This window comes from Lissotriton vulgaris, chromosome 1_1 (assembly GCF_964263255.1).
Source record: "Lissotriton vulgaris chromosome 1_1, aLisVul1.2, whole genome shotgun sequence".
In the NCBI taxonomy this organism is placed as follows: Eukaryota; Metazoa; Chordata; class Amphibia; order Caudata; family Salamandridae; genus Lissotriton; species Lissotriton vulgaris.
Window position 1 is genome coordinate 455,140,568 of NC_141685.1, and position 26,841 is coordinate 455,167,408.

The following is a 26,841-nucleotide window of genomic DNA, read 5'->3' on the forward strand; positions in this document are numbered from 1 at the left end:
TTTAAAGAGCCTTATAAGAAGACTACAAGATCTATCCCTATTGTCCAACCTGTTTGGAATGAAGGCCTTAAGGCGATGAAGAATCCAGCGACGGTGGTCCCTGTTCTACTGCGCCTAGACAAAAAATATAAAGCACCTGAGGATGGTTCGGTGTCTTCGACGGTACACCCAAAACCGGACTCGGTAATTTCTCAAGCGGCACAAAGGAAGTCGCGCAACCCTTCAGCCCCTTTGATAAGTCCTCCAGATAAAGAAGGCAGGAGGTTATACAACGCCGGAAAGAGGTTCTCTTCAATGGCTAGTCTTCTGGTACTGGCAGCAAATTCCTTGGCAATATTGGGCAGGTACGATCGCCAATTATGGTGTGATGTTTCGCCACATCTGGATCAACTTCCTCCAGAATCAAAGACTGAGACGAAGAAAATTTTATAAGAAGGGGAAGCAACGTCAGTGGAAATTATAGATTGTGCCATGGACATCGCCACAACAGCTTTTCGTTCATTGGCGGGTGCTGCAGTCCTTCGTTGCAGGGGATGGCTCAAGGCGACTTGGTTTAGACCCGAAATCCAGAATAATATCCTGGATCTACCTTTTGATGGAGAGGCTTTGTTTGGAAAGTTAATAGATGACACTCTCCAGGATATTAAGAAGGACACTGAGACAGCTAAGAATACCACTTACAGAGGCTCTTACCAGCAGCAACGTTACTCGTCCTATGACTCAACAGTACCGCCAGCCTTATCAGCAAATACACGGCCAATCCTCAAATTTCTTAAGATTGAATACTAGAGGAAAACAAGCTTGCCATGAACGTGACACGTCTGCCCACCTCCGCAAGATCATCAGTAGCAGGCAGGGTGTCTCAATACCTTCAGAATTTGTCCAAGATAACATCAGACAGTTGGGTGCTAAACATCATTTGAAAGGGCCATACCTTGGAATTTGCACAAATCCCACCATCCAAGCCCCCGGCCGCCATCCCATCGAAACATCTGCGTCTTCTGCGGCTCGAGGTTCATCAGATGCTCCTGAAAGGTGCTATAGAGCCGCTTCCCTCCGCCCAAAGAGGTGATGGATTATATTCCAGGTTCTTCCTGATAAGGAAGACGCTAGAGAAATGGTGCCCCATTTTAGATCTCGGGGAGCTCAACACCTATCTCATCTCCCAGTCTTTTCGGATGGCCTCACTTCAGGACATTCTACGTCTTATCAATCCAGGGTATTTCATGGCCACTCTCGATCTCGAAGATGCGTATTTTCACATACCGATTCACCCGGCACACAGAAGGTTTCTACGGTTTACAGTAGCCAAGAGCCACTTTCAATTCAGGGTGTTACCCTTTGGACTTCGCTCAGCCCCAAGGATCTTCACAAAGGCCGCAAGGGAAAGCGGTCAATGCATGTACAAACCGGTTTCAAAATTTAGGACTCTAAACAAGGCGAAGTCCTCTCTGAATCCGCCTAGGACGGCAGCTTCCTGGGAGCCATCTTGGACTCTAATCTCAAAAAAGCTTTCCCAACCTTGGAGAGGCCGGAAGCACTACAAACCATGGCGCTAGCCTTAAGAAGAAGAAGGTGTCTTTCAGTACGCCGTTACAAGTCTCTTCTAGGAGTGATTTCTTCATGCTAATTCCACACTGCAGATTGAGGATGCGTCCCCTTCAGGAACAGCTGGACATCCAGTGGAGACAGTCACGGTTCGTTCGACGACAAGGTGACTATCACCTCGGCAAAGAGAAGAGCTGCCTTGTGGTAGACAAAGCAGGAGAACTTGTCCCAAGGTCAATCCTTCGTAAGCGATCCGTCTCCTCAGGTAGTGACGACGGATGAGTCATTGGACGGCTGGGAAGCAGTGCTGCAGGATCTGTATGTCAGTGGACATTGGTCACCTCAGAACCGTCTGCTTCCCATCAATCTCTTGGAGCTCAGGGCAATCAAGCTGGCTCTTCAAGCTTTTATCCCTCGACTAGGAGGTTCAAAAGTTCTCATCCGGACGGACAACACCACAGCCATGCATTACGTAAACAAGGAAGGAGCAACCAGATCTCTCCCGTTATCTCAGGAAGCTCAAGAAATCTGGGAATGGGCCATCCTTCCGGGATTTCTCTGCAGGCAGAACATCTGCCAGGGATCTTAAACGAGAATGCCGACAGGTTAAGCAGGCTATCCTCAGTCAGTCATGAGTGGGAACTAAACCAGCGAGTTCTGGGAGGTTTTCCAACAGTGGGGCAAGCCTGCGATAGATCTATTTGCCACAGCGACCAACAAGAAATGCCGGTCTTATGCAAGCAGGCTTCACCACCAAGGATCATTGGGGAATGCACTTTCGATAGCCTGGTCAGGGACATTTGTTTACGCCTTTCCCTCCATTCCAATGATCCAGAGACTGATCAGGAAAATCAAGGTGGAACCATGCAAGATGATCTGGATAGCCCCTGCTTGGCTGAGACAGTTCTGGTTCACGGAACTCCATCTGTTGTCCCTTGTTCCTCCTCTTCCCTTGCGAACCATTCCAGGCCTTCTCACAATGTCCGAGGAGCAGATTTGGCATCCGGACCCAACTTCATTGCACCTGACAGCATGGCTCCTTAGCAGCGAGAGTTCATGAACCTTACCATCTCAAATGAAATAAGAGAAGTTCTCTCCCAAGCCAGAGCGCCTTCCACGAATAAGACTTACCGTTTCAAATGGAAAAGATTTTGCATTTGGTGCAAGAAAGAAGGTGTTGACCCTTTCTCTTCCTAACCTCATCAACTTCTGCCTTATCTTTTGTTCTTAGCAAAGACGGGGCTGGCCCATTCGTCTATAAAAGTTCACTTGGCAGCGATTTCTCTGTACAGACGTTCTGCGTCTGGACCTTCTCTTTGGTCTTCTAGGATAATTAAACAGTTTCTTAAAGGATTGTTCTGTGTCTATCCCCCGGTGAGGCCTCCGCCTCCTACTTGGCAACTGAATTTGGTCCTCACACAGCCCATGAAAGACCCATTTGAACCAATACATCGAACGGACATGAAATTCCTGTCATGGAAATTGGCTCTCCTGCTTGCCCTCACACCGGCAAGACTCATTGGGGAGTTGCAGGCTCTCACAATTCAGGAACCGTTTCTTCAATTCAAAAGGAATACAGTGATCTTAAGAACTAACCCAAAGTTCATACCCAAGGTGCCCTCGGACTTTCACTTAAATGAGCCAGTTATCCTTAAATCTTTTTCTTCCACACCAACGGAGAGGTCCTTGCATTCTCTGGATGTACAAAGATGCTTAAAATTTTATTTGGATCGCACCAAAGGATTCCGTAAATCTTCTCAATTGTTCGTTGCTTTTGGTGGTCCTCGCAAGGGCCTCCCTCTTTCAAAGCAAAGTATTGCAAGGTGGATTTCCAGTACCATTCTACATTGCCATTCGACAGCAGGTAAGCCGCTGACCAGCAGAATTACAGCGCATTCCACAAGATCGATGTCTTCTTCGACAGCTCTCTCACGGGAGTGCAGATCAGGGACATTTGCAGGGCTGCGACTTGGAGCAGCGTGCACACCTTTACAAAGCATTACTGCTTGGAATCCTTGACGCAGGAGGACACAGCTGTGGGTCAGGCAGTCCTGAGGAACCTCTTCCACTAATTGGTGAGCTTTCCTTTCAATCCCACCTTCCTTTATTCTGCACGTTTTGTATCTTCATGTATTGATGGCTATTGCAATGTATATTTATGACACAAAATGTGTTTTTTATTGCTAACTGCTTGCTACTCGCATGGGAATCTATGAAAGTTCCAATACTGGGGCAAGAAAACAAGTTACTTATCTGTAACTTTGGTTCCCCAGTATTGGTAACTTTCATAGATTCCCATGCGCCTACCCACATCCCCGAGGAAAGCTCAGCCTTCAGCAGATATGGTGACTGTTACACAACGGCTAAGAAAATCTGAGGCTCTGAGGTTCCTTCAGGAGGGTTCTATGGGGTTAGGCTCTTCTGATTGGCTGATGCCTAGTTTGGTCCCTTTTACAAAAAGAGGTGGATATGCTACAAAAGGGGAAGAGGCCTAGGCCTTTTTCTTTATCTTTTGTACCTACTGCTATGTTATTTTGTTACCGAGACTCCCATTCCGACGACAGGGAATGATACAAAAAATGGGAATCTATGAGAGTTACCAATACTGGGGAACCAAAGTTACAGGTAAGTAACTTGTTTTCTTATAAGGTGAGGAATGTACAAAAAGATCATGTTTTTACTAGAAATATCCCTACCAAAGTTAGTAATTTTTCAGCACACTTCATGAAGATGTCCCTACTAAATTCAATCAAAGATCAGATATGCCATAACCTACTTTTCTGTCTTTAATTTAGAGTGAGGCCATGGTCAGCCTCAAGCAAGCTTTTTAAGGGAATGGGCCTCTGACATACCTTGGTAAAATGTCCAAATGATCATCACTTTCTTAATACCTTATTGCTTTGATTTTCAAACAATGCTGGTCCCCTGGGGGCTGAGTTGCAGGGGTTGTCTAAGGATACTCAAACTTGATACCAATTTTCAAATATTCCACATCCACCTTAAAAGTTTGGCCAACTATATCCTCACCAACAACTTCCAGGTTGACGTTTCATTCAGTGACAATTTCCTTGATGGCCACCTTCGTGTCCACCATGCCTTTGTCAACGACAGGCAGTTCATATCTTTTTGCATGTTGCACATTGGATTGGAAAGAATAAGAGTATGGCTGTGTGAGTTTTTTTTGTAGGTTTGTATTTCAGGTTATATTTACCATTGAGTATTAATAATTTTTTATGTTGAATCTATGAGTAAACAATGAAATAAATATATGGGGAGAGGAGTTGGCCTAAAGGCTAGGGTGGTCCACCTTAAATCTGGGTAACCAGGTTCGAGTCTTTGCAAGGTCGTGCAACATCGTGTGATTCTGGGCAAAGCACTTAATCTCCCCATGCCTAACAAAAATGAATGTGTCCTCATGTAACGCAACTGGTGCTCGTGTAAATCGCTCTGGAACTCGATACCTTCGGGTCAAGTTTGCGCTATATAAAACTCTTGTAAAATAAATCAAATGTATGCAGTTGAAACACAGTAATGAGTGGTTTGGAAATGTGTGCAATAGCATGTTCCGGTTATGCCACATTTTAGTGATGCTACTATGTTGGTTAAAATGAATACTCTTTCTGTCTGTCTTCACTCCTGCATTCACCCAGTCATCAGGCCCCATTGCACATCTTCACTCCCCACAGGCTCCCTGAATGTGAAAAAAACTGATGTAATATGTTTTCTTGTACAACAATAAAACTAAAGCCTATTAAATGAAGCTTCTAGTGTACTATGGAGGTTGTAATATTTAAGGTTTCTTCTACTGTCCTTCTGTGGCAGAGTTTATTTGGCATGTTAATAAATTGCTTTTGTTAGACGTTGCAAGTTCTGTTAAAAACATCTCCAGAAGACTGTTTGGAGAGCATCGTACTTACTTGAACAATGTGATAATGCTAACATATAATGTCATTTACAGTTACATGGATCATGGCATACTTAATCTGTACATCAAGCTAATGTCTTTGCAAGAATTGTGTGTAAGAACCTGTTCGTTTTGGGGTGAGCCAGGTATTCTGAGATTTTCTTTGCAGACTTTCCTGTTCTGTGGAGGACGTTGTCCAACCTTTCCTTGGTTTTTGCTGCTCATTTGATACTTCTAATCATTTATTGATTCTTGATTATTCTCTAGTGTTTTGCACTTTAAGCCTTCATGTTGTTAATCTGTGCTGCCTAATTTTGAGATTTTTGTAATAAAACAAACTTTTCCATGATCTAGAACTCAGTTTACGGAGTGGCCATTATGACTTATTATGTTACTTTGCTAAACTGATGCTGGGTGGGGTGTTCTATTAAACAACAAAAGGAAACTGGAGGTCTAACAAGAGACTCTACACAGAACAAATGATAGGAACAGGACTCACACTAGATCATTTTACTGTCTAACTATCGATGATAGTGAAAGAATTATGACGCAAATGCGACTTCATATCAGAAGAAACCCTGAGGAGGGCAGAAAAGTAAGGATTCCCATCAACTGCCCTTGGTGGCCAGTGTCGTCATATGGAAAACCTAGCTTGGTTTTCTTTCGATATAGTAATCAGGAGCATACTAATGAGATATTTAATTAGTGGCAATATCATTTTAATTGCTTCTATCATTCCCCACCATGATAGAAATTTTGGTGGCCATCCATCAGTAGATCGGAGATTTTTTTTTAAGTGGATTTTTCTTTCTATTGTAATGTAGTTATGGGATCATTAGTGAATAATAGACCCAGATATTTAATTGTTCCCGGTTGCCATGCCAGAACTCGGGAATCCCCCAGGATTCGCTTACTTCCCAGGGAGTTTAGAAGCTTGACTTCTTTTTTTATCTTTATTAAGCATGTAGCCTGAGACTTCAGAGAACTCCTGTATTGTGTTCATAATGGCCGGTTTAGCTGTCTCAGCCTCTCTTGTGATTATTAGAATATCATCCGCGTATGCGGCCACTTTGAAAGTTGTATTACCAAATTCAATCCCTGGGATTTCTATGTTTTCCCTCAAGTGTTGGAGGAAAAGCTCTATAGCTAATAGGAAAAGTGACGGGGAGATAGGGTGTCCTTTTCTGGTGCCTGTTGCAGTGCGAGAAAAGAGGAAACTGCACCATCCGCCCTTACTTTGGCTCTAGGTTCATGATCTTATGCCATGATCATTTGTATCAGTGAGTTACCCAAGTCGAACCTTTCTAGTATCATTCGCAGAAAAGCCCAGTCAACTCTGTTGAACACGTTTTCAGCGTCTAGGGTAATAGCGACAGTAGGGGGGTCTATCTGCTTAGCTGCTTCAATTGCATGGCAAAACATCCTGGTGTTATCGCTAGAGAACCTATGTCTAAGGAAACCTACTTGCGAGGGGTGACTACGCTTACTAATGTGTTTTTACAGGCGGTGAGACAATATCATAGCCTATATTTTGCAGTCAAGGTTTATTAGTGATATCGGCCTATAGCTTTTTGTGATGACTGTGATTCCCTCTGCTGGTGTGCCTGTGATTTTGCCTTTGTTTGCAAATTGGCGGTATAAGTTCAAGATGGGTTGTCTTAAGTGGCAGGTGAATGTTTTGAAGAAAGGTTGCATTGTATCCGTCCGGGCCTGAGGTTTTACTAGGTTTTAGCTTTTCAATGGCAGTGTCTACTTCTTGGAGCGTACTAGAGCCATTGATGAGCTTATTTCCTGGTCAGATAAGGAGTTGAGTGAGATCTTGTCTAGAAATTCTTTAACCTTCATGGGATTCAGTTTCGTGTTGGAGTCGTACAGTTTTTGGTAGAATACCTGGAAGTATCAGCAATTTTAAGTGGATTCGCGTGGATAGTACCTGTATCATCCTTAATAGCATTGATGCTTTTTTTCTGCATTTTAACTTTAAGGTATGAGGCTAGGGATTTCCTGGCCTTGTTGGCCTCGCATAAACATAGGCTTTTTTGTTTATTAACCCAGACCCCTGCTCTGGTACTAATAATTTAATTATTTTCATATTTCTTGTTTAGTATTTTTGTTAGCGATTGCAAGTCCTTCTTAATTATATGAATCTTCTCTAGGGCTGAGATTTCCTTCTCTAAAGTGTGTAGTTTCTCATTGGCCTCTTTATTCACGTTTTATTTAATTTTTAATTACAATTCCCCTAATCGTAATTTTCAGTGCCTCCCACCAGGTGAGGTGCGATGTCTTGTTTTCCTTGTTTTCTATCAAATAATTTTTAATTGCTTCTTCAATAAGCGCTTTGTTTTGTATTGTGGTCAAAACATCATCATTAATTCTTCTAAGGAGTTCTTTTAACAGAGGGTTTGAGTCCGTAATAGTTAGTGTTATGCAGAAGTGGTCTGAGATGACCCTCGGCTCTATGGTTATCTGGTCAATTCTGCTAGTTGAATTCCCTGAAATCAGGAGGTAGTCTATGCGGGAGTATGAACTATGTGGGTGAGAATATAATGTGTAATCCCTTCCTGCAGGGTTCTGTGGCCTCCATGTGTCTATCATATTGAATTTACTGTAAAGCTTTTTGAGTGCAATTTGAGTTCCTATCGAGGTCAAGATCCATTGGGAGATTAAACCCCCCCCCTTTAGTATGGGTGTGGCTGAATCGGGGATCCGGCTAATCTGCTCTCCAATTTCATCCCAAAACTCTGAGTCGTCATTTGTGGTGGCATAAATGTTAACTATGTAAAGATCAGAGTTATTCTTAGATTTGTTATAACCCATCTAAATTCCTTGTCGGCAGTGTGCGAGGTTGTCTGACCAGGCTTTCCTAGATATCGGTGTTAAGACTCCATTTTTCTTGCCCACTGAAGCAGAACCCGCCACATCTGGAAATTGGTGGCATATCAGTGAGTTGGCTAGTTTGGTATCTAGTTTAGTTTCTTGTAGGAGGATTAGGTCTACCTTTTGTTTCTGTATGTAGTCAAAAATATATTTCCTGTTGACCGGATGGTTGAGGCCTATGACGTGCAGTGATATTATTTTAATGTTTGTTGAGGTGGGGATGTCATATTGTCATGAGTGAAATCTATGATCAGTAACTACAATGATTATCATTAGTTTTAGCTTCTTAGATACATAGATTAGGTACTTCAGTGTTCTGCGAAAAAAGCCTACTACAGATATCTCGATAATTGCCCCTTGTCTAAGTCTGCCTGTGAAATCTCAGTGTATAAGAGTCTCCCTGTTGCGACACTTTTCTGAATGCACCATAGTTTCTTAGAGCCATTGGTTAAAAGACAACAGCAAAAATGATGTATAGAATCACAATAAAGATAAAAACAGCAAGCAATCAAAAATACAAATACAAAACCCCTCTTCTCTTCCCTTCCCCTCCATTCCTTCCCCCAGCAGAAGCGTTAGACATTAGACGAAGGCAGGAAGACGCTTCCCTCGCAGGGACACTATTATACATGGGAATTGCTTCCCTTCCCACGGAACTAAGCTTACTGAAACTAACTAAGGGTCTTGTGAGACAAGTGTGTTATACTAGCTAAAACACCATTATGAAATGCTTTGAACACCAGCTATTATATAGACTTAAGGATGTGTGCTATGAACTTCTGTAACTTGACAACTTGGTGTGCGGTTATTAAAAACTGGAGTAACTCTTTCAATAAACATAAGCATTACTAGCTATAGGCCTTCAAAGAAGTTTCATAATGTTGCAGGATCATAAGACACCTGAGTCAACTATAACAGTAGTATAGTTGCAGTGAACATTCATTTCATTTGTAACTCGCGTTACCACGTGGTAAGAACTATCTGCTCTAGGTGGAGGTTCCTGGGTATATGCATATCAGTATATATGCGTGGTGCCTGGTACCTGAACCAAGTGACCTTTTTCCCAAATTGTTCCTATAAAGAACTTAACTGCAAATTATGGAAGATGGAAGTAATCCGTTCATTCCTTTCATTCCTGTAATTCTAAATTCATGAACTCCTTTTTCATAGTTACCTTCCACCAGACCTTCTGATCTTATCCCTCTCTAGCCTTTGTAGACCTCACTCAGCTAGCCAGAGAAAATAATTTGTTTGCAAGGCAGAATTTAGGGTTCCAGTTTGGATTGTCTTGTGGAGTGGCCTGGTGGAGGAGATTCAGTTATAAGTCATTCAAGCCCTTTCCAAATAATTGAGTCATCATTTAAGCTCTTTAGTACAGCTGTTTTGCCATGCTAAGGAAAAATTCCAGATGCCTAAAGTAATAAATACAAATGTAGCTGTCTCTACAGGTCAATTTGCTGGTGAGTGGAGTTTATTTCAGTTAATATACTGGAATTCAATTGACCAGAATTGTAGGTAGCAGTGCTGAATTTGTCATTTAATTTGTCATTGTCTCCTAATTTAGCATTAGGCGATCCGCACACAGTATAGTTCTTGCAGCATAATTTTGATTCATAACAATATTTTGGTAAGAACCTAATAGAAAAGTTTCTTTGTATGTTTGTCAAAACAGGCAATGCAACACATTCTGCAATGCAAGCAACAAAAATGGGCATCCTGCCATTTTTTCTAAATCAGCATTCTGGGGCCCCGCTGATATCTGGACTGCCTCAGGAGAAACATTCAAGTAAAGGAGGTTTACCAGAAGGAATCATGTCGGCCTCAAATGCATTTCAGAACTTCCCAAATGCTGCTACAAGATCCCTACTAGGGGAGCACAACAGACAAGCTAATTCAAAAGCCAGCAATCCAAGTTCAGGGGTAAGGAAATTCTGGAGTTAGAAACTCTGATTTTTCTATTTTAAACTTACAGTATTTAGGAAATTCATCAAAATGTGTATCATTTCCTTTTACTAATATGAATGCCCGGACAGCAGATATATATATATATATATATATATATATATATATATATATATATATATATATATATATCCCCGTAATTGCAGTACTCCTGTAAAATGGTTATTAGTTTTTTCACAACAATTTTTATTGTTTGTAGTCCATACATCAAAGCCTGATTGGCCTGCACATATATACAGCATCACAGGACTCTATGATACTGGAAAGAAGTACCAAAACCCCAAAGAACAAAACACAGTCGAACCCACCCACCCCCAACCACTGTGGGAAAGATGGATTTTTAAAAATTGTTCTATCCGGAAGTAGTCTCCCAAACTTTTGAACTGGTTTCTACCACTTTCAGGCAGTTCCGGGAAGGTAGCCTTGCAGTATTAATGCATAAAGACACAGGATCCATAACAAATCCGTGACTCATCTAATTTTACCTGCCTCAATTTTGACACAATTTTTGTGTTTCTTTCTCTCTCTATTTCACTGCGACAGGTCTCCTCACCTTTCAAGATCAACACATTGGTCAGGTTTAACATGATGATCCAGATGTTCTCATCATACCTACTGTTCTTCATTATCTCTGAATTTCAGATTCCCCACTGGCAAGGGTGGCATTTATTGATGACCATACCATCTTAAACAAGGTCATGGTGAGAGGTGCAAATAAACCCAAGTCCGTTTAGGAAACGCTGCACCACTGTACCTCTTTGTCCTTTGCTACTCCTGGTTCCAGGTCTTATTGAGCCAGTAATTGTGCTATTTTTAGCCCCACCTTCAGCTAGATCTCCTCCAACACCTACTAAAGAAGTGAAAACCTCCTGAGCAGGACTCTCTTTCTGCATGCAGACCATCCAAGTGATTTATTTATGGTAGGTGAAATCCTCCACAGTGGCTCCTGAGAAGGAGAGTATGAAAATGGACACAGCCGGTAGAACGTCTTGTGGAACATCAGTAAATGCTGTCAAAATGGCGAGTGGAATTGCCTTAATCAGGCAGTGTGGCAGATCTCTCTTGGAGACTCTTCCGAGATTTCAAGAAAATCTTTCTTGACAAGATACACAGGACTTCAGAGATGTTCTCCAAAAGAGTATGTTTGTCGCCAATTAAGTGGTTTTTGCTGCTGCTGATTGTCGTCTTAGCCGCCCAAGGCTTGGCCTTTCATCGATTTTTTTTTTTTTTTTTTTTTTTTTTTTTATGGTTCTGCCTGACCAGTTTAAAACCAGAAGCTCAACCAAATATTTTAAAACTACCATTCTCTGATGTTACATTGTTTGGGGCCCATGCCGATGGAATGCAGCTCATGAAAACTCAGTTGGAAACACTTAAAACTGTTGGACCAGAGATATGTAAGGAGTACAGGAATCATGTGTACAAACCTTCAGAGAGGCATTACCATCAGCAAAGGATTCAAACTCTGCAGTGGTCACAGCTGTTCCATCAGCAGCAACGACATTACAAGCCTTTTTAACCTCGAAAAAGACTACTAAAAAAAAGCTGTCCAACAAACATCTGGTGATGCTGGAAAACCTTCCAAACAGTGACTCCCCTCACCTTCCTTTCACCACCTCAATAGGGTAAACAAGGAATTGTGTGGTAGAGTGGAGGAAAATAACTGATGAATGGATGCTCCATATTGTAGAGAATGGCTATTGTCTTTGGTTCACTGCATCTTTTTCACTCATTCCAGAAAAGAAGACATCTCAGTACCATCTAGAGGTGCTTTGATTCATAGTTTGGAAGTCAGAAGTGGAACTGGTCCCCCTGCATCGAAAGTAAAGGGAATTTATTCCCAATTCTTCCTTGTTCTAAAGAAAAGACAACAACAGGAATACTGTCCAATCCTAAACCTCAGGATGACAGACAACTTGGAGAAAGAAGGGTTTTGGATGTTGGCAGTTCATAAGATACACCCCAACTACATCAATGGGGAGTGGGTGTGTGCGATAGACCTTTGAGATGCTTTCTTCCAGAAGCAATGCAAATTCTTAAGGTTTCAGGTGGGCAGTTCCCATTATCAATACAGAGTTTTGCCTTTTGTCCTCAAATCAGCAACACTGACCTTTTTCAAGTGCATGGTATGGGTTGCGGTGCACCTCTGCCGAACGGGAAACCACATCTATTCGTACTTGAATGACTGGCTTATAAAGGCATCAACACATCAGAACGTCAATACAACACAACATTATCTGTGTCAACTGGGCCTCAAAAGTGAATCCAGTTTACGGCAATTCGAGTTCAGACCATCTGTTCTCTTTTGACACTCGTAGGCGCACTATCAGCATTAGTGTATCCTTTTGGAAGAGAGACTATTTTTTGTCTGTCTGAAAGGTCAGAATCTTTGCAGGATGAATGGATGAATTGCCTGACTGCCTGCCAAATCTTAGTTTCTGGGTTTGATGATTTCTTGCATTTGTTTTGGTTCCAAATGCCTGTCTTCAAATGACACATTTGCATCAGTGTCTGGCAAACCAAAGGCACCAGCTCTCAGACAGACTATGTAGGAAGCTGGCCCTGTATATACCAAACCAAAGTATGGTATAGTGTGCACAGAGTCCAGTGAATCCCCAAAAGCTTACAGAGTAGATAATACCTTTCGCTCTATTTGTGGTTGTGTGGGAGAGCAGTAAGGCTTTATCAGAGGGTAGTGTCAAGCATTTATTGTACACAGTCAGGCAAGAAATGTTCCACACTCAGACTGAACACAGACCAGTTATTTGTATCAAAAATATATTTTTGTTGTATTCTATTTTTAGAATCAAGCCATACTTGGTGCAGGTAAGTATAAATAGTACTTTTCTCAAATTACAGTTGAATGCTGTAGAATATAGATGCAGGTAGGCCAAATGTCCAGGAACAGTTTAAATTACTTTTCAGATTACTTTTTCTACCCCGAGTGATATGCCTAGGTATCACACTGGGACATTTCCTGGATAAAAGGTTAGCAAAACAGTTCTTATCAAAACCCAAGTTTCCATACAAAACACCCTCAACACTTTTTTCACAGGAAAACAATCCATGCCTTCCTGTGGAGAAAAATGGGGGTGGTCATTTTGCTGGTAAGTAAACAGTCTTGAGGGTTGAGTTCTGGCAGGGTTCCCCCAGGGTCAAGGATGCACTCAAAAAGCACCAACAGCAGCCAGCACTAGGGCAGCTGGGTGCAGAGTGCTGAGGCCCAATGCTATCCAGTTGGGCCTCCTATTAGTAGCTGCTCATGGCCACGCTACTTGGATGTGGGGGCAAAGCTCCTAGGGTTTAGTTCCGGTCGAAGAGGTATTTGAGTTAGCACACAAGGTGCACCCACAGCAGCACAGGGGCGCGGCTGGGTGCAGAGTGCTGATTTGGCATCGGGTGCCCTGTTGTTTTCAATGGTAGTTGCCAGTTTTGGATTTTGGCTCGGTCCAGGAAGTGTGCCGGGAGGAACCAACAGCTGGGCACGTAGGTTGGGATGCTCGGGATGTCGGTGCGCCTCAGGTCCTTCTCCAGTGCGCAGGGTGGCTGGATGCAGGGGTGTTTTCTGAGGTCGGATTTCACCTTACCAAGCCATTCGTGGTTGGGGGCGGGAGGATCTCCATGCAGAGGCTGCAGGCGACGTTGTGAAGTCCTGGAGGAGCCAACCCATGGTGGACTAGGACTCTGGAGTGCTGGTGGGACCTCGCTGGGACTGGTGGGCCACTCTAACTCGGGCCATAGGCATCGGGTGCAGTGGTGGTTTCAGCGTCTGGTTTCTTTGTCCGCAGCAGGCTCTGAGTTTTATTTGGTGATTCTTTAGATCTGGTCTTTGTTGAAGGCAGGCAGTCCTCCCAGGGGTTCTGGAAGTCGCTGGCTGCAGAACCAGGTGATGTTTTGCACAGGATCGTTCGGAGACTGCAGATGGGCTGGTTGGGCTTGGGCCTGGGCCAAGTCAGTTCTTCTCTGTAGTCTGCTTTGCTAGGTGTCTTCTTTCATCCTTCTTCTTAGGTCGCCGGAATCTGTCTTGTTGGTTCAGGGCTGCCCCTTAAATACGGTATTTAGGGGCGCTTTAGGGATCTTGGGGTCATTAGCCAATGGGCTATTGACCTCAGGGTGACTACGCCCTTGGGGTGCTCATCCCACATGGGGGAGAGGGCACAATCCCTAATCCTGATTGGTGAGTGCCTGCCATTTGCAAGATGGCGGGCACTGAAGAGTGGGCTTTACCTTGCATCCCCCACCTGAGGAATGGGGTTGGCAGAGTGGTCACACCATCTGGGCTGCTCCAATTTTTCCCACCGAACAGAGGGTGACACGGGAAGGGGGCCTGCTCCTGATAGCAAGAAGAGGCTGGGGGTCGTGTTACTTAGGCAGCAAGGCCTTTGAAGCTCCCCTGCCACAGATGGCTCTTCCTGACCTGGGGAGGTGCAAACACCTTCGCCCAGGAAAGGCTTTTTTTATGAGCCCAAGGAGAGAAGCTCCCACCCAAGGGTCCAGAAACATGTCTAGTGGTTGCAGGCTGGTGTTTACCAGTCAGGGATCCCACCGGAGTCTGATCGTTTTTCAGGGGGCATCTCTATGATGCACTCTAAATGCATGGTATAACTAATCCCACACTGGCACCAGTTTGGATTTACTGTGCTAAGAAGTTTGCTACCAAACTTTTCAGAATTCAGTAAAGCCATTACAGTGCTGTGGAGTTCATAATGACAAACTCCCAGACCATATACTCTTTTATGGCTTTACTTCACTTACAATGTCTGAGAATGGATTTAGACACTGTAGGGGTACAGTGAACATGCAACTGTACCATTGCCAGTGGTATAGTGCACCCAGCTAGAGGCGTGTCATACCAATACCATAAACAGTGGGTTGCAGGCATGGTACACAAGTGTGTGTGTCATGTCGACTTTTCTCTGCAGCAAAGCACGCAGCCTGCAATGGCTGTGTGTGTGTGTTAAGGTATAGGACTCTAAGAGTAGCACATTATGTGCTGCAGCCCTTGGAGGCCTTCCCTGGTCACAGTGCCCTTAGTACCCATGTTACCTTTTGTAAGGGACGTACATGTGGCCAGAGAGGTGCCAATTGTGAGTACCAATGTGCAGATTGGAAAAGAACACCGACCCTGGGAACCTGATTGGCTGGAACACGGGGCACATCAAGTCAAAGTGCATCAGAAATCTGGCAAAAGTGTGTGGGGGGGAGGGGGTGTGTCACTGCAACAGAAACAAATAGTTTCTTACCTGTCGGTGTAGTTTTGCAGCTTGAAGATCTTTCTGGATTCACTATGCTGTGCATTATTCCGCGGTCTAGTGGTTGGGTCCGGAATCGTAGTCTTTTCTTTGTTTTTCGTAGCCCAGGTGGGCGTCGACGTCCCACCTTTTGGTGTCCTTCCTGTGACGTCGGCACGCTTCCTGCGGAAGCTCCCACCCTTGGGCGCCATCTTCGGATTCTTTTTCTCGTTTTGTGTGCGTATCTATGGCAATGTTCAAGTAAGTGATTCATCGCTTTAACCTCAAAGGTGTCTGTTTCAGTCTTGTCTTTGTTTTTACCACCTTTCTCTCAAGCCTCATCTTTCTGGCGGAGGCGGGTGGATTCGCTAGTGAATCCAGAAAGATCATCAAGCTGCAAAACTACACCGACAGGTAAGAAACTATTTGTTTGGCAGCGTTAATCTTTCTGGATTCACTATGCTGTGCATAGACTTTGTAGCGGTTAGTTATATTTGTGGCGGCTGGGTGGAAGATGAGCGTTGGTTGTTGAATATGTGCTGAAGCTCTTTCTGTCCCACTTGTGCTTCCTTGTTCATTTGTATGTCCACACAGTAGTGCTTCGTGAACGTGTGAACTGAAGCCCATGTTGCCGCCAGGCATATGTCTTGAATGGGTGTGTTAGCCAGGAATGCTATCGTAGCTCCTTTCTTCCTGGTAGAGTGGGCTTGTGTACCCTATGCCAGTTCTTGTCCTGCTTGCTTGTGGCACAACTGTATTATTTGTGCGATCCACCTTGCAATGGTTCCTTTCGTTTCCCCATGAAACTGTTTGCGAAGGACACAAAGAACTGCTTTGTTTTCCTGTGTCCCTTAGTTCTCTCTATGTAGTGCATGACTGCCCTTCTGGCGTCCAGAGTGTGCAGTGCTCTTTCTGCACTTGTGGCTGGTTTCTGGAAGAAACTTGGTATTTGTATTGTCTGATTGATGTGGAACCTTGACACCACCTTTGGCATTAAGTGTGGGTCCGTTCTCATCACCACCCTATCATTATGTATCTGGATGTAGGGTTCTTGCAGCGTCAGCGCCTGTAGTTCACTCACCCTGCGCAGCGAGGTGATTGCCACTAAGAATGCTGTCTTCATCGTTAGCATTTGTAGGGAGGCCTTATGGATTGGTTCAAAAGGCTCCTTCATGAGTTCCGTCTCTGTTTCCTGTGCATTGAGCTCTCACTCGTGGGATGCCGATGTCTGTTGAGCCAGTCTGCTTCTACATTGTCCTTTCCTGGTAGATGTATGGCTAGCAGGTCTATCTTGAGTGGGATGGCCCATCTCTACATTTCTTGCGCTAATTTTGAAAGCGGGGCTGATTGTGTCCCTCCCTGCTAGTTTATGTAGAACATCGCTGTTGTGTTGTCTGTCTGGATCAACACTTTCTGGTTGTACAACTTCGTCTGGAAAGCCTTTATTGCGAGGAAGACGGTCTTTAATTCTAGGTAGTTGATGTGTTTTACGGCATCTGCTGGTGTCCACAGACCCCTTACTCTGAGTTTTTTCATGTGAGCGCCCCATCCCTTCTGGGATGCGTCTGTGGTGATGGTCACCGTTGGCGTTGGTGGTGTCAGAGGTTTCCCCCTTCTCATGTTCCCCATGTTCCACCATGCTGTCTCTTCTTGCACTGAGTGCGTTACAACCACTAGATCTTCCCAACGACCTGTAGCTTGTGACCATTGCTCCTGTAGCCATTCTTGGAAAGGTCTCATGTGCAGCCGCACATTTGGCACCAGATGTATGCAAGACGCCATCATGCCCATGACTTTGCTCGCCGTCCTCACTGTCCGAGCTTGCCCCTTCTGGTAGAGTCGTGTCTCCTTCAGCAGCGCTAGCGTTCTCTTCTCGCTGGGGAACACCTTGTTCTGTAAGGTGTTGATCTGTCCTCCCAAGAAGATTTTTACTTGCTCCGGTTTCATTGAGGATTTCCGCCAGTGGATGGAGAATCCCAGGCCCATCAGTGTGTCTTTCACTCTTTGTGCGTGCAGCTTGCACGTTCAGTATGAACTTGCTTTTACTAGCCAGTCGTCTAGGTAAGGGTATACGTGTATCCCCTCCCTTCTTAGGTGTGCTGTGACTGCTGCGAGGCACTTTGTGAAGACCCTTGGCGCAGATTTTAGTCTGAACGCCACGGTTGTGAACTGGTAGTGGTCTTTGTTGATGATAAATCTGAGTAGATGCTTGTGCCTAGTTCATTGGAATGTGCAGGTAGGCATCCTTGAGGTCTATGGTGACCATGAAGTCTCTGCCTTGTAATTGAGGAATTACCTCTTGTAGGGACGTCATCTTGAATTTTTGCGTTCTTATGTACTGTTTAAGAACCTCAGGTCCAGGATGGGTATTATTGTCTCGTCTACCTTTGGTACCAGGAAGTAGGTTGAGTACACCTGTTCCTTTCTTTGTAAGGTACTGTTTCGATGGCCTGTTTTTGCAGGAGTTATTTTGCTTCCTCTTGAAGTAGTTCTAGCTCTTTCCTTGCTAGCGCCCTTCTTTTCGTTTTTTTGTTTGGTGGTCTCCTTTCCAACTCTATGCAGTACCCGAACTGTAGTATGTTGAGTACCCACTTGTCTGTGGTTATTTTCTTCCACTCCTGGAAGAAAAGGTTTATTCTTCCTCCCACCGGTGTTACATGATCGCAGATGTTTAGCTTGTGTAACCCCTTGTTTTTGTATCAGTGCTCCATCCTGGGAGTTTTTGCATGGGTGGGCACCTGCCACGTGACAGTCACTTAAAGGCGGGTTGTTGACCCCCTCTTCTATTTTGTCCACGTCCATTCCCTCTCCCGGGAAAGGACTGGCCCCTTTGTTGGTACTGCCAGGGTTGTTTTTGTTGCCTCTTGCTGTGTCGGACGGGTGGGACTGCTGGAACACCTGGTGCGATGTTTCTGGCTGGTTTCCTCCCCTCCCGTTAGGTCTTCGTGACGGGGTGCCCCTCTTTGTTCCTCTGAATTGCAAGGCCCCCATGGATCTTGCAGTCTCGTTATCTTTCTTCAGTTGGGTGAGCTTCTCATCCACTGGAGCACCAAACAGTCTTTCTCCATTGAACGGGGTGTTCAGGATGCTGTGTTGCACTTCCGGCTTGAAGCCTGAAATCCTGAGCCAGGCTTGCCTTCTTTCCGTGATGCCCATCATCATGAGTCTGCTGGCCGTGTCAGCCTCGTACAAGGCAGTTTTGAGGCAAGAATTTGCCACATTCTTCCCTTCTTCCACAAGATGTGCAGCCCTTTGCCGGTGTTCTTCAGGGAGGTGTTTCAGTAACTGGCCCAGTTTGTCTAAGATCTGTTACTGGTGCCTGTTGAGCAGTGCGTTGGAATTTGCCATGCGCCAGTGCATTGCGGCATTCCGTTCGATCTTTCTCCCCGTCAGGTCCATCCTTCTGCTTTCCTTGTCTGGGGGTGGCCCGGAAGTTATTGGCACGTTAGCCCTCTTCCTTGCCGTAGCTGTAATAATGGAGTCCGCCGTGACTGATCCCTGAATGTAGGGCGGGTCCTTCGAGGAATGTTTGTACTTCTTCTACGTCCTGGGTGTGATGGCTTTGCAAGTTACAGGCTCCTTGAAAGCCTCTCTCCCCTGTGCCTTGATGCTGTCGAGCATCGGCAGGTACTGGCTCCTAGTTTGTGTTGGGAGCAGTGTTTCTAGGAGGAAATCTCCCTTCTGCTTTTCCTCGTCGAGTTTTACCCCGAAGGCTGTAGCTGCGTTTCTGATGACTGTGTTGTAAACCCCAATGTCATCAGGCGGCGAGGGTCTCTAAGGATACGTGTCCACGTTATCCTCCGGACTCTCGGTGTCGAGGTCTTGCCACTTTGTCTTATCTCTTCGAGGATGCCGAGCCCAGGATTGTCCTCTGGTCGTCATCCCCCTCCTCCTCGTAGTAAGAGGCTTCTTCTTCTGGATCTTCCAGCCCCTCTGGGCTTCCCGACTGACCTCCGACATCGTAGTCTTCTTCCTCAATTATCTCGACAACCTGTGGTCTTGGTTTCATCGGGATTAAGAAGTCCTTCATCCTGGCGTTGAATTCTTATTTACGCTGCAGGATGTTCTACATTTCGGCCTTGAGCCGTCTCTTTTTCTTTTCTATTTCGGCGGCACGTTCGGCGTCAAATGAATCGGCGGATTGGTCGGCGTCAAGGTGACTTTAGGCACCGAGCCGGGCTTCGGCGCCGAGCTGGCTTTCGGGTCCTTTTCTTTCGGCATCGAACGTTCCTTTTCGGGGACTTTTTTTGACGACTTTTGCTGTTCTCCAGCTTTCTGTGCCTGGGAGTCCCTCTCTGAGGGTCCGCTGGGCCTGTATGTAGCCGCGGACGCCGAAGCTTTCGGCGTCAGCGCTTTCGAGGACTTGCCCTCGTTTTTTCGAGAGTCTGGGTCAGACTGTCGAGTGTCCTTCGGGGCTTTAATGGCCGTTGAGTCTCCTACATTTTTAGGAGTCTTTTTATCAGTCTCTACGACCGTGTAGTCGTCGTCTTCTCCGGCAACGTTGTCCTCTTCGTCTGTTGAGAGCCCCAGGTCTCGAAGGGGTGGTGGCTGGCCCTTGCCCTGCATGCTGGCGTTGGCCATCCTCTGCCTCGCTCTTACTCTGAGAGTCTTCAGCGTGAAGGCGGAGCAGGCGTTGCAGTTTTTGCTCTCGTGGTCGACCGGTAGGCAGAGGTTGCAAACCGGGTGCTGGTCCTTCTGCGCGTACTTGTGGTGGCAGTTACGGCAGAATTTGAATGGTGTCCATCTCCTGAGTTCAGGGGGCCCCCTGAGCGCGCATTCTCCGATGGACGTCGAAGTTCTGGAAGGTCTCCTGTTCCTTCGTCGTCCCCTTCGATGGTGTAGTCTCTCGTCATCTTTTCCAATCTTTTTTCGTCCAAAAAAGGCTTTTGTTGTCTTCTTTCTCCAAAAATGTCTGGAGCCCTCTCGGGAACCATCCAGACCCAACCGCGGAAAAAAAAATCTGAAGATGGCGCGCAAGGGTGGGAGCTTCCTGCAGGTAGCGTGCTGACGTCACACGAAGGACACCAAAAGGTGGGATGTCAACGCCCACCTGGACTACGAAACAAAAAAGAAAAGACTACGATTCCGGACCCAACCACTAGACCGCAGAATAATGCACAGCATAGTGAATCCAGAAAAATTCCCGCTGCAAACCCCCCCTTCCTACAGACCAATTGTCTTTTTCAGGATTAGCATCTTCCTTCCTTGGTGGTGCAGTTTGTCCAGTCTGTGGAAGTGTGACCCTTTTCAACCAGAGACTTCAACTAGAGCAGGATAGATGCCTCACTGTTGGGGAGCCCACATGGATGCTTTTCAAGTTTTACAAGAAGAAATACCCAAATTGCCCATCCAGGTATTGCTAAACCGGTATGCTGGAAATGCTTGTTTGATCAGTTGGTTGAAGACTTTGTTTACGCGCCCAGCTCCTATCCAGCTGATTCCATGTGTGCTCTGGAAGCACAGAGAAATGCTAATCCGGATTGCTCTGAAATGGCCACATAAGTAGTGACATTGACAGTTTACAGTTGCCTCGGTTCCTACTCAAAAGACGGTCATGCAGACCAGGTCTCCGTGTTCTTGATCCTATAGGGCGTGTAGGCGCCCCATTTGTAAGTGCCCATTGACAACCACCTAAACAACTCTTACTTTAGTATTTAGGTGGTGCCCCTGACACCGGGGACTCGGATTGGACGGACACAAGAAGAGTACAAAGAAGAGCACCCAACCCTGCCTTCCGGCATCTGCCTAGACAATCACTACAAACCGACTCGTCCTGCTGCTGTGCATCTGCCAACAACCCCGGTGGACTGCCAGTACTACACAAATTGCCAGTAATCTCCCTTTGAGTAAAGGATCTACTATCTTGCAGCTTGCAGGCACCAAACAGCAAACTCCAGCCCACCGTTCTGCTGCTCCTCGGTCTCACCAACTCAGCAGGCGCCCAAGAAGAGGTCACCATGCTCGAGGAAGTCAGATCCATCTCCCCACCAAGTGAGAGGAGCCCAGGACCAGCTAGTACCGTACTGCGCTAATATCTGGGGTACCGGACCCCTTGCAGCAACCAAAGCCTGTTTGAGTCCCATCCGGACTCCAATGCCTCCAATACGAACAATTGTCGAGGGACGTCAGCAATGCAAAAGACTCACTTCAAGAGTGGGCCAACGGTCCTATTTTTGTCCCCTCAAACGGCGAGACCGACAACCGTGAGTGCCCATGACGCACCAACTAAGCCAACCTAATCACTGCAACTGAGCATCCCAGGCCCGGCTCCATAGAACCGACTGTGCTTCCTTGCTCCAGGGGCCCTCATTAACCGAGCCCCCCGTTGGGAGTTTTCTGACTTGTCCCCAAGACCCCCTCTGTAGCCTGTGTTTAGGTTGCCCCCTTTTCTCCTTTCTGGCAGCGTGTAAATCTCCCAACCTGACTAGCACCTGTGCACCCGGATGCTCCAGGGCAGTTAAAGACTAACTGCTGGTGGTTCTTTGGACTTTGTCCCCCTACCACCTTAAGTCCTGAAGGGGACCCTTGGATACCTTTTGCAAGTAATTGTATGCGGTATAGGCTTTTTTCCCAGAGAAAAGACTTACCATGTATAGACCCATTTAAGTGAACATTTTACGTACCTGAGAAAGTGAATATTTTGAAAAGTACATATTTGATACCAAAATTCTTTGTTTTGAAAATTTTAGATACATTTATTTTCTAAATTGGTCAGAATTATTTTTGAGTGTGTATCATTTATTGCCTCTGGGAGTTCAACAAATGCTTAGCACTACCCTTTGATAAGCTTAAGCTGCTCGCCCACTGAAGGAAGCTCGCTCTGTATATGGTATGCCACTAGTTGGTTATACCGTGCTCAGAGTTCATGAATTCTTCAAAAGCGTATAGGGCTCAATGTAAATCCCAAAGTGTTCTATTAGTGGTAGTGTGGGTGGGCAGCCTTATGCCTAACACAGAGAAGTGTAAGCCATTTAATGCACCCGGTAGCGCACGTCCTCCCTAGGCTGCTCTCTCCTCTCCTCTCTCCGTTACCTGAATGAGGCATGCCGGCTTAAGTGCTGAGAGGAGGCTGTTGTGGCGGTATTCTTTTTTTTTTTTTTCTCCCTCACCAGCGTTAAGGTGATGGATGAAATTGCTGAATGTGCCCCAGAGACGTCAAGTACCTCGAACGGCTCCCGCGCCCCTCATTCCTGCCGCGCTGGGCTGGAGCCGCCCTGGAGCTAAGCCGCAGTGCGGTGGCCCGCGGTCTTCTCCGCAGTCTCCCCCGGGGCAATACGAGCAGCACCAGCAGCAGCCCCGGAATCGGCGCCTTCTTTTTCCCGGCAGTAGCAGCTGCTTCAGAGCTGCATGCCGACCCTGGTGGACGGGAATCCACTGAAGCGGGGGAGCATCTTTTCGAGGGCGGTAAGAGCGTGCTTGCCTCTGCATAGGGGGGTTGTTACTTTGTGGTGCCTAGAAAAGCAGCTGGGATTTCCACCCTGAACCCAAGTGCTGCCCAGAGCAAGAAAGGGGGTAGGAAGCGGGGGAAACGGGCTAGGGACACATCTGCACCCCACAGAATTACCCGTGCTCGGGTCTTGGGGGGAAAGCACTGAGGACCCAAACAGTACACTGGATGGTTCCAGCTGCAACGTTCAACAGAAGGAAGACTCCGACCTGGGACAGGGCATAGCCTCGCAGAGATATCTAGGGAAGGTGAGGGCTGTGAGGGAGACCAGGAAGAAAGCTGTGCTGAAAAATAGTACTGTTCGTATTACCCCCTCCTTGCTATCTTTTTTCAGTGTCCAGCTCCAGGTTTTGAATAATAATAATATTCAAGAGGCTCCTACTGAATTATATAGCTCCCCTCCTGTGACTAGCAATAACACTTCTAAATCTTCTGAGGTTCCCTCTGAGTTCCTTTGCATCATGTCTAAACCCACATCCACAATGCCCAGTACCAGCCCTTCTACCTTGACTGAGCAGTTGGATACCACTATCCCGCCCTTAGGGTCAGATACTAATATACCTAGTCTTGATGAGTCTAATCTACCTAAGGAGTCACCTTTAGTTCCACCAGGGCCTTCTCGGTCTCCTACTTCCTTCGAAAGTGGGGCAGTACTGCCAGTTAGGTCCTCGATCGAGGCTCTCCTTGCCTCCTTGAAAACTGATATAAAACCAGGCTTTATGATCTCGGCAGATAACCAGTCAGAGATTAGGGCAGCATGTGAGGTGTTGGAGAAAAAAGTAGATTTACTTAATAAAAGAACTGAATCTCTAGAGGGCTCAGTAGAGGAGCTTAAAGCTAATTTGGGGTCTGCTGAAATGAAAATTCAATTTCTTCGAAGGGATGGAGACGCCATGAGGGAGAGAATGGAGACACTTGAGAACTATTCACGGAGGAATAACCTACGGTTATTGAAGGCTCCGGAGGGCAAAGAAGGGAGCGACATTAAAACCTTTGTTGCAGCACTGTTAAAGGAGTCGCTGAATTTGGAGGACCCTGTTGATCTTCTGGAGCAGGATATTCAAAGGGTTCACAGAAATCCTTTTCGATTAAATACTGCTAAGACCAAACAAAGAAAGATTCTAATTAACTTTCTTACTTATTCATTAAAGGAGAAGATCTTAAACTTAGCCCTGAAAGTAAAATCATTAAAGGGTCCAGACTTTCCATTTGAGGTACGTTCTGATTTATCCAAAGTTACTCTGGATCTCCAATGGTAACTGGGCCAAAGAATGGAGAAATTCAGGTCTTTGGGTGTTACTGTTCAAATAAGATTTCCCGCCTTTCTGAAAAGTATGTAGAATAACAAAGTACAACATCAGATCTCCAAATGAGGCTGACGATTTGTTGACATCTTTAAGGGACATCTTTCGTGAGAAGGAATGAATCCATTTTGAGCTGAGCTAATGGTTACTTCCATTAATTAATTTCAAGGGGGGAAAAAAACGAGAAGATAAATGGGCTGAAGGGAAAGGGGAAAGCGCAAAAAAGGGGGAAAAAAGATGAGAGGGAAAAAGAAAGGAGAAAAAAAAAGGAAGAGGAAAAATTAAAGGTAAAAAAAGGGGGCAGGAGAAAGTAAAACAAGATTTATATAATGCACAATATAATTTAATAGTTAAAAGTCAAGGTCTTCGCCTTTTTGGGATTAATCCTCTGACCCTATGTCTTGTAAGTCTCACTGTTAATAAATGTATGGGTCCAGAAATACACTCACACTCTGATTAAGGCAGGAGGTAATCTGTGCCTAACTCTTATTTGCTCTTATTTACTTCTGTTTTATTCTCTTAGCGTTTGCGATATTGTTTAGGGTAGAGGAGTAGAGTGAGGTAGCAGGAGGACGTAAATTCTGGTTATACACCAAGCCAGAGTTATTAGGGATGGGTTTCCCAAGGGAGGAGGGGTCACGGGGGGGTGAAAGGGTAAACATTCCTCATTTGTTGGTGCTCTTTGTGTACCAAGTACTTTTTAGACTTATGCAGGATGTGTTCTAGAGGATCCAGCAGCTTTTTGGGGTCGAGCCAGGACCAGATTCAGGGTATGGTAGGAAGCTTTTACAGGCGGGGATGGTAGGGGAAGATATGGGTTCATGACATCGCTTCAATGTCTGTCCATGAAACGCATCTCCTTAAGTCTGAGACTATCATCTTACTAAAAAACTAGAGATGGATTGATACTTTTATTTGCACGGATCAAACAGCAAATATCATAGGGCTACTGTTCATATTTAAAAAACCAGCCAAGGAACAAATTTTGGAATGCAGGGAAGACAGTAGCGGTAGATGGCTGATATTGAGAGTTTCCCTAGGGGGCATGCCTATCTCCCTTGTGGGTTACTATGGCCCAAATCAGGATGATCCGTCATACTTAGACACTATCTGCTCTCATCTTTTAGACTTTCCGGAACCCGTAATCTGGGTCAGAGACTTTAATATTGTGTTAGACCCTCTGCTAGACAAAGCACCAAACTCAAGTTGCGGCAACTACTTTTAATAACTGTCGCAGCTAGGGCTATCTGACATATGGAGGGAAAGGGCTGGGGATCAATTAGGGGTATCGTTTAAAAACCTAAAGTATAAACACAAGTCTAGAATAGACTATGCTCTGTTCAGCTACAGTCTCAAAGACTCAGGTCAAGATATTGTTTATCTGCCATCTCACCTCTCCGACCACTCCCCAATCTCTTTTAATCTGATACCTACTCAGCAACACCTTCATAGTTCTTGGTCTTTCGATCGTACTATCTTGCTAGAGGATGATGAAATCAGCTTCCTCCGTATCGAGACTAAGTACTTCCTCGAGATAAATCTACATTTGACTAAGGCTTCCATCATCTGGGATGCTCTGACAGCCTTCTGGCGAGGCTGTTTTACTAATAGAGCCTCCTGTAGAAGGAAGAAATTTAGGTATGCCATCCAGGGCCTAGAAGTAGAGATTAATATCATTGAGCAGAAAGTACGTACTCTCATTGACTCCAGTGAGGATCGTAAAAAAACAACTCTAACCTACTCTGCAAGAAAGAATTGCCCGCAGATGGGAAGTAAGTGAAATCTCCCATTTCGAATTTGGAGAGGCAGCTGGCAAGTTACTTGCCTGGAAAACAAAATCTGACCAGATGCGAAATTACATAAGTAAGATCATGGTAGAGGGTGAGACTTCTCCCCGCCTATCCAATTTGAATATCGGTAATGCATTTCGGGATTTCTTCCAAATGATATATAAGGAAGATATCGTTGTGGATACTGAAAAGAGGAAAACTTGGCTAGTTGTGGTCTCCTTACTCAAAATTTCAAATGACCAGAAGTTAGGATTGGAGCTTGAGATCACTGATGAGGAAGTTAGCAAGGCTATCTCTCAGTCCAAACGAGGGAAGGCCGCTGGCCCAGACGGTTTACCAGGAGAGCTGTACCACATACTTAAGGAGGATATTATTCCTATTTTGGTGAAAGTCTTTATTAATATACTCATTAAGGGTGACGATCCTCCCAGTTCATGGAGTGAGGCCACAGTAGTGCTGATCCTTAAACCAGTTAAGGATCCGACTGATTGCGGGTCGTATCGCCCCATTTCACTCCTCAACAGTGATTATAAAATCTTTGCTAACATCTTGTCAAATAGGTTGGGGGGTGTTGCTGGTACCATTATCCACCCAGATCAAGAGGGTTTCATCAAAGGGCGTCAATTAGCGGATCTTGCGTACAATTTGGTCGGCGCTATTGATATGGCATCCACCATCTCACTTCTGTTGGCCGTCTTAACCCTCGATGCAACCAAAGCCTTTGACAGGGTTAATTGGGCATACCTGTCGGAGGTTATGACATAATTCAATCTAGGAG

The 26,841-nt window shown here is 45.3% G+C and overlaps 1 protein-coding gene across 4 annotated transcripts in view; it reads left to right on the forward strand.

The window, feature by feature from the left end:
• RAVER2 (ribonucleoprotein, PTB binding 2) overlaps positions 1-26,841 on the forward strand; it is a 443,388-nt gene that overhangs the window by 244,597 nt on the left and 171,950 nt on the right. For all 4 annotated transcript variants that reach the window (XM_086953598.1, XM_086953593.1, XM_086953607.1 and 1 more), the window contains exon 9: positions 10,002-10,249. In XM_086953598.1, the coding sequence (XP_086809724.1) occupies positions 10,002-10,249 (248 nt within the window). The remainder of the gene's footprint in view (positions 1-10,001; positions 10,250-26,841) is intronic.